Below are 18,052 nucleotides of genomic sequence, written 5' to 3'. Positions count from 1 at the left end.
CTTCTCTTATCCCCACCTCCTCCTCTCCCTCTCCTCACCTCTCCCCCTCTTGCTTCTTTCTCCCCTCCTCTTGACTATGGCCTCCCCTTCCTTCTCCCTTACTTCTCTTACCTCTTCCCATTGTCTCCTCCCCTCACCTCTCCCTCTCCCTGCCTCTTTCTCCCTCTCTCCTCGGGTATGGCTTCTCTCCCTATACCCCTATTTCTCCTCTCTCTTCTCTTTTCAGTGCGTTGCACTCCCTCCCTTCCTCCCCCTCACTCTGCCCCACCCCCATCATGCCCCGTTTTGCCCCACCCCACCCCGTCTCTCGTCTCCTCTCCCCATCTTTTCCCTATCTGTTTCCGCCCCCTCTTCCCGTTACCATCACTTGTGGTACCCTCTTCTGCCTCCCCTCTTGTCCCCCCCCTCCCCCGTTCATTGTTGCCTCCTCCCTCCTCCCCCCACCTTTTCCCTATCTATTTCCGCCCCCCTCTTCCCGTTACCATCACTTGTCCTCTCTGAGTTGCCCTTCACTTGTGCTACCCTCTTCTACCTCCACCCCTTGTCCCCCACTCCCCCGGTTCCTTGTTGCCCCCTCCCTCCTCCTCCTGACCCTCCAACCCCCCCCCCAGCCCCGACCTCCCAAACTCTGAGAACTCCTGCAACGTTCCCTGGCCCAAGTTTTCACATCCGGCCCCTGGTGACGTTCAGAAGAGTCTTGAATACGATTTTTCTTCCAACCTCCTCTTATTTTCTCCCCTTTTATTATATTTTTTACCTTTTTATTGTTCGTCCGTCCGTCCATCCGTCCAAGAATCTCTGGAAGGGGGGATGATTTGGAGGGGAGGGGGATTGGGGTATGAGGGGTGAGGGGCTTAGGAGTTGGGTGAGGTCATGGTGGTGGTGGTGGCGCAGTGTGTTGTTGTTGGTGATAATAGGACATCCTGGACTCCATTTTTAATAGGTCGTGGGTAGAGTTAGGAGGTCGTATGTGTGTGTGTGTGTCATCGCTTCCCCCTTAGCTCCGCCCTTTAGTCATGTCTCCTCCTCCTCCTCATCCTCATCCTCATCATTTCATCTCCTAACTCTACATCCTTCCTCCTCCTCTTCTCTCACTTTTCTCATATTTAATTCTATGTCATCTCTTTCCTCCCCTTATTCATCTTGTTTTCTTCTCCCTCTCATTTACTCTCTCTTCCCCTTCCTATCTCCACCTTTCTATTCCCCCTTCTCATTTATTCCTCCCTTTCTCTCCTGTTTTGGTCCTACCCTTCCCTTTTACCCATCACTCCTTCCTATCTCCTCCTCCTCCACCTCCTCCTCTCTTACCTTCCTTCTGTCTACCCTCTTTCCTCTTCATTCCTACCTTTTCCTTTCATTTTAGTCTACCTTTCCTTCATACCATTCTCTACTATCCCCCCCTCCCTTCCCTGTTACCTATCCCTCCTCCTACCTACCTCTCCTCCTCCTCTCCTACCTTCCTCCTGCCTGCTGAGGTTGGACAAATATGGTTACCTGGCCAGTATCAGCGCCAGGTATCAGTCTAAGGGTGCCGCCAGGTGCTCACAGGTGCCCCAACACTGCTTTAATCTATCAATCACGGCTCTGTATCTCTAAGGGGCACAGGGAGTCAGGGGGCAATGCTTCCAGGTAACTTTGACGATCTTGTGTTTATCTTCCTAGCACCTCGAGCCTAACAACCGCCATACAGACCCAGTGACGCCAATATAGCCTCTCACGACCACTTGACAGCCCTCCATGATCCTCCTGCAGCCCCCCACAACCTCTCTCAGCCCCCTTCGACCACCTTGCAGCCCCTCACGAACCCCTACAGCCCCACAACTCCCTGACAGCTCCTCACGACCACCTTACAGCCCCCCACGACCCCACTGCGGCCCCCTTCGACCACCCTGCGGCCCCTCACGAGCTCCTACAGCCCCACAACTCTCTGACAGCCCCGCACGACCTTCTGATAGACCCCAACAACCCCCTCACAGCCCTTCACGACCCCTTGCAAAGTCCCATGACCACCTGACACCCTCTACGACCCTCCTACTACCCCCAACGACCCTCTTTACAACCGTCATGGGCTTCCTTACCACTCACGACCCTCACCCACATCCCCAAACCCTTTCCCCAGTTCTCGCCACACCCCTTACCCCCTGACGACCTCCTCTAACCCACACGACTCCACATAACCCCCTGCCATGGCCCCTGCAGCTATGTCCATATCTCTCACTTCCACCCCTATAGCAAATGCAACCTCCCATATCCCACATGAGACTTCCCCCACAGTAAAGCAACACAGACAAGATCCCACAACTTTCAAAAACACTCCCCCTTCCACACAGCAAATGCGACCTCTCACACCCCTCACAGTAACTCCCCCCGCAGCAAATATGAGCATGCACACCCTTCCAGATAATGCTAGTACAGTAAATGCAATAACGACCCCCATAAGAGTTACCCACCCACCCACCTACCCGCAGCAAATACAACTATACCCACACCCCTTACTGCAACCCCTCCACAGCAAACACGATGATCCACAGCCCTCATAAGCACTTCCACTACGATACATGCAAGCACACACCTCTGACTAACGCCCCCTCCTCCCCTGAAAACCCCACCCATAGCAATTGCGAGCTTGTACATCCCTTACGCCCCCCCTACCCCACCAAACAGCCTCAGTGACCCCCTGTAAACTTGCTTGGCGTGTCTCGTCTGGCATTTCAGAGCAGTAGTAGCAAAAAGAGAAGGGCGCATCGATCTCTTGAGTTGCCTTGAGTGAGAGACGAAATTGTAGTTTATCATAATTATGCAGAAAGGAAACCCCGCATCGAGAGAGAGAGAGAGAGAGAGAGAGAGAGAGAGAGAGAGAGAGAGAGGGAATGGTGAATGGTGAAGGCAAATTGGTCGTATGTTAAAGGAATTCAGTGTGAAGGCTCACATGTGGTTGTCCCCTTACCCCCAATGGCTTTCTACCCCTCCTCTGGCCCTCTCTTCTTACCCTTCCCTTCCCCATCCTCCCCTCTCATTTTTTCTTCTTCACCTGTGCCTCCTTCTCCCTCCCCCTGGCAATCCCTCCTTCTCCCTGGTCGTCCCTTCCTATCTGACACCCCCTTCCCTCCCCGTCTCGTCTACTCCACTCTTATCCGATACCTGCCTGCTTGCCTGCCTGCCTGCTACCCACCTTCACCTCCATCCTCTCCTCTCCCTCCCTCCTTTCTGGCCCCTGCCCTTCGCCGCCTCGCCAACACTCGCCTGACAGTGCAGTGGTTGTGTTTTGGTGAGCTGCCGCGTTGTTAAGCAGCTCCGTTAGGTTTTAATGTCATCGAGTTCTTGCTTATTGTCTGGGCTAAGTTCCTCCACCCCGGGAACGTGAGTGAAAGCTTTAGGGGAGTTTGGTAGTGAAGGAAAAACTATTTGCGTCTTGCGTCGGGCTCTGCAACCTCTTGTTTGTATATCTAATCGTGTGAATTGCATTGTCAACTGTGTCTTGTCAGTGTCGCTGTGAAGGTCACATCGCCAAGCACACGATGATGAAGGAATGATAAAAAGGCAGCCACGTGAGGTGAGTTATCAGCAAAGAATTTCAGCGCGCTATAGTCGAGAATGTCGTATTGCGATGTTTCGACTGTTGAACTGTGTTATCGTATGGCTGGACGTCACCTGGGTTTGGTTGCCACGCCGGGGGGAGGAAGGAAGGGTAGCTAGTAATGGGACCTAATAGTGGGAAGAGCATTACTCCCTTGCCTCGCTGGGGTCCCATAAATCTTGGTGCATTTAGCGGTTTGCCAGCTTTTTCTCAGGCGCCGCGGGATGCCTGAGTTCCGTCCTTCCTGCACCTTTTAGCGGTGCTTTATGTTGGTCGGCGGCGAGAGGAAGAGAGAGAGGGAGAAAACCCCACTACTGAATCGTTGCATATATTTTTCCGTCGTATTTCAGGATGTTTAGAGGGCATGAAAGTGTTTTAGTGTGTTTGCGGGTGACGTGAAGTGTGTGCGGGAGTGTGTGGGAGGGGGAGGAAAGGAGGGAGGGAGAGAGGGAGGGAACAGAGGTGGTAGTGGCAGCAGCAGCAGGCCGGCGGCTGTCATCCCTCCCGCCGCGGACGCCACACGTTTCCTCTGAGCCGTGTGTGGCGGAGGGCCGCGCACGTCACTCACCTCTGTGCCCTTCATTCCACGCCCTCTGCCGCCCTGCAGAGCCTCGAGCGGGATGCTATTCGGCCCCTGGCACCATGAGGCTACACCTGTTTGCCCCGCGTAAGTGTTGGCGTCCGCATCTGGGAGAGGGAGGGAGGGAGAGCATTATTGAGTCTTGTTTCACGAGGAGGGAGAGTGGAGCGTTGCCAGGCAGTCTTTTCTCCGCCTCCTTGTTGACTTGTGTTTACAGCTGCCGTGGTGGACGTCAGTGTGTGTGTGTGTGTGTTCCGTGTGCTTGGAGGCGATGGTGGGCCGTGTGTGTGGCGGTGCAGGTCCCTGGTCTTGTGTGGAGTAGACGGAGTGGTGGTGGTGTGGTGTGTAGCGGCGGTGGTGCAGTGATAAAGCTGTGGTGCAGTTGGTGTGTTCCCAAGTGTCGCCACTACCGCCGCCCCAGGACCCGCCAGCCCCGGCCAGGCAGACACTGGGTAACGTGAGTGTCGTGGCAGTGACGGCTCAAGCTGCAGATGTATCCGGTCAATGCCTTCTCTTCCCTCCCCTCCCCCCCCCCCCCATATCTCCATGACACCTGTTTATTCCCCATTGTTACACACACACATACACACACAGACACACACACAGGGACAGGCTGAGGCAGGTCGTAGGGGGCGTCCTTTTCCATGCGCCACAGAACATGAGTGAAAGTGACATGTCTGTGGTGATTCTAGCGGTTTCCTCGCCTCGGGTCGACGCCACCACCGCCGCCGCCGCTGTCTCCTCTTCCTCCACCGTCACGCAAACTTTCGATTATTGCACGAGGCGCCAGTCCGCCTTCACTCGTTCTGAGAAATTATATCGGTTATTGGTGTATACGTCCAATAATTTAGGTTTTCATCGACACCTTAGCACAAATTCCACATTCTTTAGTGTCGTCAAATAAATTTTCACCACCGAAAAAATCGCTTTCCTCGTCAATAAAGCAATTATATTCAGCGGCTACGTAAAGTAAATCGTCTCAAATATGCATTTACTATTTGCACGCACCCGATAATTACTAATCTCTTACTTATCCTTGCGGCAAAAGAATTTCACGAACATAACGAAACATATATAGCATTAATCTTTCGATGAGTGTGTAATTAATATCATCCGTTAGCAACTATAAATTGTACTACTCGTTTTCAGTAAATTTATTGGTCAGAATGTGTTTATCAAAATGATTACCTCATCTGCACCTTATCCTATAATGACATAACACACACACACACACACACATACACACACACGTTAACAAGCTTACCAGGAGCGCCATCACGTTCCTTCAGCCCGCATACAGGAATCTTGAGCAACCAAGAGACGCAGATAGACGGCGATGTGCGGTAAATGTGTAAATACGAGTAAATATAAGACAAAGGGACGAAATTAAACGAACCTCATTAATTAAATCAAGCGGTTGGATGCCATGAGTCAGGAGGAGGCATAATGAGAGAAGGCTCCAGGCATTAATCAAGCTGTGCGTGTGTGTGTGTGTGTGTGTGTGTGAGAGAGAGGCGGGCGAGAACGGGGCTGTCAGATGCAGGGAGCGCTGGATGAGATGGTGGTGGCGGCGGAGAAAGGGATGGGTTGATGGCGGTGGCGGCGTGAAGGATGTTTTGGTGGAAGTGATGGTGGGGGCTGTATATTGTAGTGGTGGTGGTGGTGGTGAGGGTAGAGTATGTTGGAGGAGTAGTGAAGATAGGGACGGATGAAGGGGTCGGGGGAGGGGGGCTGAAGGAATGAGGTTGAGGGGGGGAAGGGGCGCAGGAAGTCTTCAGGCAGTCTGTTCTCTATGTCCGCTACACACACACACACACACACACACACCTGATAGTGCTACTGTACTCAAAAGCACATGGGTCACTGGGCAAGCGAGCAACTCAATACTGATGATATTCCGTCTTATTAATATTTGGGTAAATATTATAAAGTAAAAGCTGACCGACTGATTGTGACAAAATACGTGGTCAGGGAGAATTGTAGTGTTAGATTTTTTTTTTCTAGTACTATCAATGTACGAGCATTAGTGATGGAGAATAGTGCGGTATGTCGGGTGAACAGTAACATGGAGGTTATTTAGAGTTAAGTGAAATGGGAAAGAGAATTTGCCTCAACAATTTCGGCAGGGACAGGATTCCATATTTATGAATGACACGAGAAGAAACGTTTACGAGGCTTTGTCTGAACACACACACACACACACACAATGTAGGTCACCTCACAGCATGTCACTTTGTTGCATTCACCTTCACGAGAGAGAGAGAGAGAAGAAAACTCAGCAAGTATAATGAGCTCAAAATCAAATTAACGAAACAAGTTAAGGAATCAATTAAAGAGGAAACGAAACAGATGAAAGAAGATAATGACAGCGATTACGGTGAAGAGGAGATTGGAGAGAGAGAGAGAGAGAGAGAGAGAGAGAGAGAGAGAGAGAGAGAGAGACAGGCGTGGCGTCGCTTATACTACGTCGTTCAGCAGGTAACTCGAGGCCCTGCAGTCACGTGATCCTACCTGAGGCACTTGTTGCACGTAACACTTAGCTACGACCAACACCACTACCACCACTATTACTACCACCATCACCACCACCACCAACAACAACAACAACAAACAAACAAAAACACAACAAACAAAAACATTAACACCCTGCTAGCACTACCACCAACAATAACAAGAATAGTATATCAGAACCACCACCACGTACATCACCCATCATCAGCAGCAACAGCAATGATCATAGTAACAATAATAATAATGGTGATAATGATAGTAATAATAATATCTCTCTCCTCTTTCTCTCCTTTTCTTTTTTCCTCATTATTATTATTATTATTATTATTATTATTATTATTATTATTGTTTTCTTCTTCTTACTCCTCCATCAGCATCACTATCAGCCACAGTTTATCTCTCCACTTCCTTCTCCACTATCAGGCCACCATATCCACCACCACCATCACATTACCGTTATAATGAATTCACCCCCGCGATCACCAGGGCCACACCACCACCACCACCACCACCACCTCTCTCTACACCTTATCCGGCATCACCAAGCCACTCCCACGCCTTTCCTTATCGCCACTTATCACCACCACCGCATCTAACTTACCGCACCTCTTCCAAAAAATACCTCAAGGCTATACCCACCATCTCATCACCTCTGCTCTTCATCACCACCACCACCACCACGACCACTATTCACCTTCAACGGGATAACGTACCCATTCCTTCCTCAGGCAATACATCAACACACTATTGACTAACCCATTACTGAGGTGCTGCTTGTAAACACCGTCGCATGTTGAAGCCACTGAGAAAGGGAGGGAAGGGAGGAGAGATAGAGAAGGGAAGATAGGGAGAGAGGGAGTAGAGGGAAGGAGGATGAAAGAGGGAGAACATATGCAATAAGTGGATCAAAGAACAACGGAGAGAGAGGAAGAGATAGTATAAAAAGGGAAGGAAAGGAAAGAGGAGAAGGGAGGAAAGATAGAGAAGGAGAGAGGGAGTGAAGGAAAGGAGGATGAAAGAGAGAACGCATGCAATAAGTAAATCAAAGAACAGCGGAGAGAGAGGAGGAGATAGTAAAAAAAGGGGAGGGGGAGGGAAAAGTGAAGGAAAGGAAAGAGGGGAAATAGGGGAGGCAAAGAGAGGGTTAAAAATGGAGAGGAAGGGGAGGATGATTAAAGGAAGGGAAAGGATGAAACAAGATAGAGGGGAGAGGGGACAAAGGGAAGGAAATTAGAGGGTAGAGGGGTGAAGGGAAGAAAATTAGAGGGTGAAAGGGGAAGAAGAAGAGAAGAAAAGAAAAAAAGAGAAGGTAGAGAAAAGAAGAGAAGAAAAGTAAAAAGAAAGAAAAGAAAGGAGAAAGAATGGAAAAGAGAAAAAAAAAAAAGGGAAAGAAGAGAAGAAAATGAGAGCAGGAAGGAAAGGGTAGAAGAAGGCAGGAGGGAAAGGAAAGGAAAACCCACCATTTCTAACATTTTATTGACGTCTTCAACTCTTCGTTAAAGACGTGTACCTCTTCAACACCTTCCTTCTTATTTTTTTTTTTTTTCTTCCTACTCCTTCCCTCCCTCCTCCCTCCCTTCCAGCGCCTTTCTCTCCCTCCTTCCTTTACTTTATTAATGTTTTTTCACTCCCTCGTTTTCTTTTTCTCCCACTTCCCTCCTTTTCCAGTCCGCCATCTCTCTCCACTCTTCCTTTTTACTCGACAGCCATTCCATCCCTCCTTTCTTACACCAGTTCCTCCTCCTTCCCTCCCCCCTGCCACCCCCTCCCTTCCTTTGCCCTCCGCCTCTTCACATCTCTTCACCAGACAATCATTCCTTTTTTCCCTCCCCTCCTTCCTCTCCCTCCCTCCCGTGCACTGCCTGTCTCCTCGTCTCGTCCCCTCTCTCTCCCTTCCCCACTCTCCCCTCTTTCGGAACAGGTGACCTCGTTTCCCTCGTTTCTGACGCAAGCAAAGGACCAGTCACTCAAAGGACATTATATACAAAAGGGAAACGTTTCAATCAGCAGACGTCGTTTTCCTGTGCATTACCGTGAGCGTGGCCTAAAGCCCCGCGTGGCAGCCTTTGCTCACGGAAAATGGCACAGTGCTTACAGAAATGGTGTTTGCTGATGAAGCCGCGGCCGACTTAATGGAACCTCAGGGATGGATTTATATCTTGGAGTCGCTGCGTGGGGGATTAACATGACAACCCGTGTTATTGTGCAAGGAAAGGGAGTGGAGATAGAGATGGGGAGGTAAAGAGGAGGAAGGAAGGAGTGAAGGAAAATCCGTAACAGGTATATACCGAATCGGAGAGAGGAAGGGAGGGGAAGGGGCAAGAAAATGTGAAACTGAAAGGCGAAAGAAGAGAAAGAAGGGGAGGAAAGAAAGGGTAAAGAAGGGAACGTAGATGACTTAACAACTGGGAAGGAAACGAAAGATGAGGAGGAAGAGGAGAGAAGGGAAGGTAATGAGGTCAGGAGGGGAAAGGCGATGAGGAAGGGAAAAGAATATTGGAACCCGAAAGAAGGGAAGGGTAAAGAAGGGAACATGGACTACTAACAACTGGGAAGGGAACGAAACATGAGAAGGAAGGGGAGAGAGGGGAAGATAATGAGGTCAGGAGGGGAAAGGAGAAAGGGGAGAAGGCAAGATAATGAGAGGAATAGGGGTAAGAGAAAGGTTGAAAAGAAGTGCAAAGAGGGATGAAAGAGATACATGAAAGAAGGAGGGGAAAGTGGAGGTGGTAAGCGAAGGAGAGGACGAGGAGGAGAAAGGAGAAAGATGAATGATAGGAAAAGGGGAAAGAGAGGAGGAGAGACAGAGAAAAAGAGACAGGGAAAGGAGGTAGAGGAAAGGGAGAAATAAAGGAATAGAAAGGAATATAAAAAGGGAAACGAAGAGGGGAAATAAGAGTGAGCAGAAGACGAAGAGAAGAAGACGAGAGAGAGAGAGAGAGAGAGAGAGAGAAATTTGAAAGAAGGGAGAATGGAAAAAAAAAGAGGAGGAAGAAAACAGAGAAAGGGAGTGAAAAGGAGCCAGGAGAGAGAGAGAGAGAGAGAGAGAGAGAGAGAGAGAGAGAGAGAGAGAGAGAGAGAGAGAGAGAGATAAAGGAGTAGAGAAAACAATAGGAAAGCAGGAAAGGAAGGAAGCAGAAACTAATAGGAAGGAAGAAGAGGAAAAGGAAAAAAATAACAAGTAGAAACTGATAAGGAGGAGAGAACGAGGAAGATATGACAACCAGAAAATAAAGGAAAAGAGAAATGGAGGTAAAAAGAGGAGATAAGGGGAGGTGATAGGACGAAGAGAGGAAGAGGAAAGGGAAAGAGAGAGGAAAACACTGGAAATGATGGAAGGGAATTGAAAGAGGGGGGCAAGTTCCCTTCCCCCCCTGCAAGGTCATCGCGTTGGGGCCGAGGTCGATGGAAGAAAATGGGAGTCTAGATGAGCCATTCTCTACCATTAAGAGGGAGACTGCGATAAACTGAGACAATAAGTTGAGGGGGCCATAAGCTGTGTGTGATGGTGATGGAAAATAGTGAGAGGATGATGATAGTGATGGTGATGAAAGATTTTGAGGAGATGTGAGTAGTCAGTGATGATGGGAAATGGTGATGGAGGTTGTATATATGGGGGAAAGAAATGGTGACATGGGTGTAAGGTTGGTAAAGATTGTGGCATGTTGATAAAGGTGATGGTGATTCTGTTTCCCTTATGCAACCCTTATCTTTATCCCTTGAGCCTGTACTATAAACCCATTACCCCGTAGACGGGTGTGACATCCGGGTTAGCACAGTTTCCCTTCCCCAGGTTTCCCCAAGTACACATTTTTCGACCAAACAGAAAGAGGAAGCTAACAGCAGATTGGGTTGTGGGTATGCTGGGTGGAATCGAACCCGTGAATTTGTAGTTAGACGTGTCAACCACTCCACCACGAAGACAATAAACAGCTGACCACGATAAAGAAAAAGCCATTACTGAAGAGAAAAAGGCAATGTGTAATAATATATAAAAGAGGAGAAAGTATGACTCTCTCTCTCTCTCTCTCTCTCTCTAAATGAGCCTGGCCTGTCACAATCTTATCTCTTATCTTTATTATTATTAAGGACAGAATTATGATGATTAGGAGCCCCCTTATCACCACCCTAGAACATGGAGAGAGAGAGAGAGAGAGAGAGAGAGAGAGAGAGAGAGAGAGTCATGTGTGTCTTTGTTGCCACCAGATCGTGTCAGTCTCAAAGGAGCGAAGTCTTTTCCTCTCCTCTTCCTCCTCCTCCTCCTCCTCTTCCCCCTCCTCCTCCTCCCATTCTTTCCTTCCATGTGACTCGTACCGCCTTCCCTTAAGCCCCCCCTCAAATCCCCTTCATTTTCTCTTTTTCTTCCCTCTGACCTCAGTATCTCTTTGCTGTCCGTATAGGTAAGAAGGGAAAGTATAGTGGAACAGGAGAGAGAGAGAGAGTTTAAGGAAGTGATGATGTTTATGTGTGATAGGAAAGTGAGGAAACAGTGAGTGCGGTGTTTGGTAGTAGAATGTGAAAGTGTGTGTGTGTGTGTGTGTGTGTGTGTGTGTGTGTGTTGAGAGGTCTGATTGGGTGAAGTGATGGTGCTGTGGTGAAGGTGTACACAGGAAATGGTGATGATAGGAATATAATGGCGGTGTGGGAAGCAGTGATGGTGAAGGCGGAAAAATAGTGAGATGGACGTGGGTCAGTTGAGGATGTTGATAGTGACGGTGATGAAAGATTGTGAGGATGTGCGAGTAGTGATGGTGATGACGGGGGTTGTATGAATGGGGGACAGAAATGATGATGAGGGTGAGGTTGGTGAAGGTTGTGGTGGGTAGGGATGGTGAGGGTGGTGGTGGTGATGATGGTGGGAGTTGTATGAACGGGGGAAAGAAATTGTGACATGGGTGTGAGTCTGGTGAAGGTTGTGGTGGATAGGGATGGTGAGGGTGGTGGTGATGAAGGTGATGGTGATGATAGTGATAAGTAAACAAAGTGGGTGAGTGGTAATATCAATCTCAGAGTGAATTAAACACCGGAGGAACAAACAACGTGATGGTGGTGGTGGTAGTGGTGATGATGACGATGATACTGTAACCAACTGACAACTGCCTTCACCACCAACCACCACCACCACCAGGCACGTGAAGGAGTCAAGCATGCAGTGGTGATGAGTCTTGATGCTGGAGTTGCTAAGTGGCGGCGGTGATGGTAACAGTTGCTGGGAGGCGGTGATAGTGTGGTGATGATAAGCGGCAGACCCATCACCACCCTCCATTTCGTCTTGTCAACTTCCCCTCCTCCTCAAATCCTTAAAACCCGCTGCAGTATTACTTTCCTTGCTCTTTCCTTTTTTGCTATTGCTGTTGTTGTTGTTTTATGTTACCTGTATGTCTCCACTTCATCCGCGGTCTCCCTTCACAGAGTTACTCATGCTCATCCCTATGCTGTCCAACTTCCTTATGCAAGAGTTAACCAATATCTTCTTTTATATAAGACACGACCTGTAAACTCTGAAACAGTCTTCCTTCGTCTGTATTTCCCTCATCATATTTTTTTTTTGGAATCTTCTGCCTTCTCTTTGTACGGGAATGTCGTGTTGCGAGTTTTTATTCCTTATACTATCTACCATAAAAAAAGGATAGTATTAATAGTGGTAGGGGTAGTGATGATGGTCGTAAAAAACAGTAGTAGCAGTAGTAGTAGTGGTGGTGGTGGTGAGGATGGGAAGGTAAAAAAAAAAAAAATAATAATAATAATGATAATGGTAATAATAAAAATATGAAAAACTCCCTCCACCCTCCACCCCCCCCCCCCCCCTTCCTCCCGCCCCTCTTCTCTAATTGTTCTGCTTCTGCTTTCTCCTCACACAATACGCCGAGGTGCGCGCCGTGGCCTGCTGGTTTTGTTGTCATTGTATTTGTGTGTGTGTGTGTGTGTCCCCCCCCGCCCCGTCCCCCTAGCCGCTGTTTAATAAGAAAAGTTTTATTCACCGACACTCACATTTCGACGATGACCATAAAACAAAGCGACCGAAAACTCTGACCGTGGAAATAATGGAAACTGATGGTTGTACATGTGTCAGAGAGAGAGAGAGAGAGAGAGAGAGAGAGAGAGAGAGAGAGAGAGAGAGAGAGAGAGAGAGAGAATTTCACCCCAAGTCTGTCAGCATCAAGAGATTAAAATTGGCTTTCCCTTTCATACTCTCGGTGTTTTTTTCTTTTCATGGGTAAGGAAAACATGACTGAGAGAGAGAGAGAGAGAGAGAGAGAGAGAGAGAGAGAGAGAGAGAGAATTTCACCCCTAGTCTGTCAGCATCAAGAGATTAAAATTGGCTTTCCCTTTCATACTCTCTCGGTGTTTTTTCTTTTCATGAGTGAGGAAAACATGACTGACAGAGAGAGAGAGAGAGAGAGAGAGAGAGAGAGAGAGAGAGAGAGAGAGAGAGAGAGAGAGAGAGAGAGAGAGAGAGAGAGAATTTCACCCCTAGTCTGTCAGCATCAAGAGATTAAAATTGGCTTTCTCTTTCATACTTTCTCCGTGTTTTCCTTTTCATGAGTCAGGAAAACATGACTGACGTTTTTTTTTATCATTTATTTATTTGAAGATAGGAATAAAAAAAAAAACACATATGACTTAGTGGATAGATACACAAAATGACACAAAATACTCGTAAGTGTTATTTGCATACGTCATATGATTCGGGTACACACACACACACACACACACACACACACACAGTCACAGTCACGCATCCGGAGGTGAACATAACATAAATAACTGGTCGCACTTAGTAACGCCACATCATAACAACGGTGTAACAGAGAGAGAGAGAGAGAGAGAGAGAGAGAGAGAGAGAGAGAGAGAGAGTTATTGGACACGCTCTCCTTCCTCACGTGATTAAAAACAAACAGTGATTTTAGATAATGTACAGCCCTTAATTGGCCCACCACCACTACTACTACTACTACTACTACTACTACTACTACTACTACTACTATATCTATCTTCCCCTCGCTCGCTGGTGGTTTCGGTTGCAGGTGGAAACTTCTACCTGCCTGTAATTAACTCCTCGGATTTCTTCTCGACAGGTTTCCGGAGTAATTGGAACGGCGGAAGGTGAGATGGAAAACAAAATCTCGCTTCCATTTTTTTTTCTCGTCTCTGGCTTTTTTTATGGGGGTGAGGTAGGGGGAGAGGGGGCGGCGTGGTTTGGTGAAGTGAAAATATATATAATTGATAATGTATTTGTGGGATTGAGAGAGAGAGAGAGAGAGAGAGAGAGAGAGAGAGAGAGAGAGAGAGAGAGAGAGAGAGGGGGGGAATAACGAGTGAAAAAAAACGAGGAGAAGGAGGAGGAAGAGAACGACGTGGAGGAGGAGGAGGAAGAGAAGGAAAGGGAAGAAGAGGAGGTAGAGATTCTGTAACAAGAGGAGAAGGGAAAGATGGAATAGGAGTAACAGGTGAAAAAAAGAGGAGGAGGAGGAGAAGAAGAAGAAGAAGAAGAAGAAGAAGAAGAAGAAGAAGAAGAAGGGAAATAATGGATAGAGATTCTGTAACAAGAGGAGAAGGAGAAGGGAAAGATGGAAGAGGTAGTGTAACTTGGAGAGAGAGAGAGAGAGAGAGGAGGGGGGGGAGAAGAGAACACCGAGGAAGAGATAGACGAGGGAAAAGAGGAGGTAAAGATTCTGTAACTGAGCCTAATTGAGTCACCTGGCCACACCTGTTACCTGTCCTACCTGTGTCATTTTTATTCTCTCCTGCGTCTATTTTTTCCTGCTCCGCCTCCAACGTCAAAGCCTCTTCATTTTAGTGTTTTCCCGAAGACTTTTTTCTCTATTCTTTTTTCTTTATTTTTTTCTTTCTTTTTCTTGCCATTGCTGCTTAAGGGAAAGTTTACACGCACCGGCATATCAGCATTATTATTATTTTTTTTTACTATACCGGAGGGAAACTTTCCACACCATGGCTTATCATCGTTTTTCTTATCTTTTTGTTGTTGTTTTTCTCGCAGTGCCGCGGAGAAACTTTACATCACATATAATTGACGCGGTAACACGAGCCGAAATCCCTTACGAGCACAGCGCAGCGTTTTCTCTTTTCCTTCCTTTTAACATTCTTTCACATGGACTTCGGCGCCACATGACCTTGCAGTTGCGGCGCCAATTAAGAAAAACGCCCCAATAATCATCATCCACATGGACTAGAAAATACACCCTGCATATTTATAATTCTGCTTAGTTATTCATTATTTAATATAATTTAATATAATATAATCGGTGTTCCGTTCCACATTTACAAGAGAAAATTAAGCTTCATTAAAAGAAGAAAAGGTCAAATATACTTGTATCCCCGAAAATTCACACCTCTAATTCCATGACACAGAGCTTCTAAAACACTATAAATGGACTAAAACAAAACTACTTAATGTTGTGGTTGTTGTAATTGGTAGTAGTAGTAGTAGTAGTAGTAGTAGTAGTAGCAGCAACAGAGGTGGTAACAGCTGTAGTCATGGGCGGATCGGACTGTTAAACTCACGTGGTGTGTGACGGACTTGGCTGCTCAGGGTTCATGCCGTGTACTGTGTCTCTGCCGCCCTGCCTCTCCCTGGCGACGGGGTGAGAGGGGACAGGGCTGGAGGGTCGCTGAGCAGGGCCGGGCATGAGGGGAGCTGGAGGGCAGTGGGAGGGACGGGTCAGCTGGCTCAGGTTACCGCGTCTAGTGTAGCTGTTACCTACCTCCCTTCACGCCTAGAGATGAAGGTCACGTGACGTTTTTATACGAGGGTACATTAATCTTTGAAGCCATGCACGGCAGATTACATAAGCATGAGTAATTGATGCTATTTTTGGAAACCTTAATCCATATTCTTGCCCACATCAGGCTGCGCATACTTAAGTAACTGAGAGTCTTATTATAAAAACTAGTATATCTATGTTTATCACGCGGCAATCATTAAGAAAACATCATCGTCTATTTATCCAACTGTAACATCACAGCCACATGAGTAATTTATTGTTGCCAAGTCTAACATTACATACAAGTGTCCAGCATCAGAGCACACAGGAACGAGAACCTTGGGGTGTTATTATATAAACTAACATTTGCGTTGTGCTGGCCGCGGTCAGAGCCCTCCCCTTTGTCGAGGCAGTGGTCAGTTATATGTCCCGTGCATGCTGATAGCGGTGTTTTTATGCACGTATGGCCGCCCCGTCGCCTCCTGGTTACTAATGCCCCGCCCACCGCCCCGCCGTGTGCCGCCGTCGCCGCCGCCGCCGTGCCAGGGTACTTCCTCATCATCATTGTCCGTACGACACACCTCGCCCTCTTCAAGATGCTGCGCGCCTTGTCAGTACAAAGACTTCTGCATTCCGACTGGGTGAGGAGGCGCTATATGTGTGTGTGTGTGTGTGTGTTTTATGGTATAAGGAGATCATGAGCTAAATAAGGAAGACAGGATGGTGCTCCTAGAAATATAACCTACGTGTGTGTGTGTGTGTGTCTGTGTGTGTGTGTGTTATTTTTGACACCCTGACCCTGTAAGTAAGCAATGCAGTGGTGTCTGAAGCGGATGAATCGGGTTCCTGTTTTGTCTCCTTTCAGTGTTACCGAAAAAAGATCCACAGTCTGACCTCGTACTGGTAACCGAATTAGGGGAGACACCGAGGCCTGCGACAGATAAACACGTCGGTAAAGTTTTAAGCGGTTAAATTGAGTTATGAGCCTTTTATGCGGCATCCTTAGCGTATCTTCACTCTGCACGAGGTCGGGAATGGGGTGGGTGAGGGCTGCCAAAAGGGGGAAGGAGGGGAAGGAGAGGTTCGAGGTTGCTATGTTTGTTTCTTTGTTGTATATGTTGGTGCTCTCAATACTGATTCTGTCGAGGTGGTCAGTATATACATTTTTTTATTAACATATAGAGAGAAAGGGAAAAAGACGAGGAAGAAAAAAAGAGAAAGAAAAATAAATATATAGAGAGAAAGGGAAAAAGACGAAGGAAAAGGAGAAATAAGTAAAGCAAAATGAGGAAAAAGAAGACTAAAAAAAATATGTTAAAAAGAAAATAACCAGCGGCATTGGAGCGCGATCAAGGACAGCGAGTTGCGAGCTTATTTTTTTTTTTTTTTTCTTTTTTTTTTTTTTTTCTTTGTTACATCTTCGTTTCCTTTATTTGTCTTTATTTCTTTACTTTTTTCTACATAGAGACTTTTCTTGACAGCGTGTTACGTTTTTCTTTTTCTTTTCTTTTTTTCTCCACATTTGTTTCTTTATTTATATTTTTATTTCTTTACTTTTCTTTCTGTTTAATGACTTTTCCTGTATGCTTAGTTCATGCTGCCCACTTGCGCTCCACTCACACCCCTCAACGGAAGCCGGAGTTGATGGGAGGTACACTTAGATATAGTAAACACAAAAGAGAACGTGTTATCGTGACTAATATATACAAATAAGAATGTGTTATCGTGACTAGTATATACAAATCTTTCTAATCTTTTCCCTTCGCTACATGAGGATATACGTGTCCAAACTGTTCCCCTCCTTTGTTGCAAGATATGGGAGACCTACAAAAGCATCCTTCCCTGTTCCCCATGTAGCAAAAAGAATGCAATAGTAACCAGTATACAAATCTTTCTTATCTTCTCCCTTTGTTGCAAGAAGATGTTAGTGACCAAATATTTTCCTCCCCTTGTTGCAGAAAATATTAATAACCTACCAAAAAATCCTTCGCTGTTCCCCTTGTTGCAAAAAAGAGTGTAATCGTAACCAGTATACAAATCTTTCTTATCTTCTCCCTTTGTTGCAAGAAGATATTAGTGACCAAAATTTTTCCTTCCCTTGATGCAGAAAATATTAGTAACCTACCAAAAAATCCTTCGCTGTTCCCCTTGTTGCAAAAAGAGTGTAATCGTAACATAGTATAATCTTTTTCTTATCTTCTCCTGTTTGCAGAGAGATATACCAAAATTTTTTTCCCTTCTTGCCTGAAATATAATATAAAAGTAAAAAAAAAAAATCCTTCCTTCCTTGCCTGTTTTTTTATTTTTTTTTTTTTTTTTTTATTTCTTTTTTTTTTTGTGTTTTGTTATAGTGACACAAAACTGTTCCCTACTTGTTCCCTTTGCTGCCAGAACTTGTCATAGTAACTGGTATATATATCTTAAGCTGTTTCCTTTGTTGCAAGATTTCTTTTATAGTGACGTCCACAAATTTTCCTTGACCCTGCCCATTGTTCCAAGAATTTACCACAGTGAGTAATAGACAAATCTTTTCCACTTGCCCTTTGTTGTCCGAATACGTTTTGCTGACGTATAACAAAACATATCTTTACCTGACCCCTTTGTGGCCGGAGTGTGGTATAGTGATGCGGTGCTTATCTGCCGACACTTCTTTTCTCT

The 18,052-nt window shown here is 46.6% G+C and overlaps 1 protein-coding gene across 4 annotated transcripts in view; it reads left to right on the top strand.

Moving 5' to 3' along the window:
* LOC126983055 (oxidation resistance protein 1-like) overlaps window positions 1-18,052 on the top strand; it is a 67,912-nt gene that overhangs the window by 7,047 nt on the left and 42,813 nt on the right. Inside the window, exon 1 of one of the 4 annotated variants that reach the window (XM_050835524.1) lies at window positions 3,391-3,553. The exons of 1 other annotated variant lie outside the window; for it this stretch is intronic. Coding sequence is in view for 1 of the 3 variants with exons in the window: in XM_050835521.1 (XP_050691478.1) it covers window positions 4,220-4,244 (25 nt within the window). In the remaining 2 variants the exon portion in view is untranslated. Of the gene's footprint in view, window positions 1-3,390; window positions 3,554-4,045; window positions 4,245-4,374; window positions 4,615-18,052 lie in introns of those variants that run through there. 2 more of the 4 variants (XM_050835521.1, XM_050835523.1) reach the window with 2 other exon arrangements.

The sequence above is a fragment of the Eriocheir sinensis genome, chromosome 52 (assembly GCF_024679095.1).
Source record: "Eriocheir sinensis breed Jianghai 21 chromosome 52, ASM2467909v1, whole genome shotgun sequence".
Taxonomy (NCBI): domain Eukaryota; kingdom Metazoa; phylum Arthropoda; class Malacostraca; order Decapoda; family Varunidae; genus Eriocheir; species Eriocheir sinensis.
The sequence above is the reverse complement of the archived record's forward strand: the minus strand, read 5'-3'. Positions and strand labels throughout refer to the sequence as shown.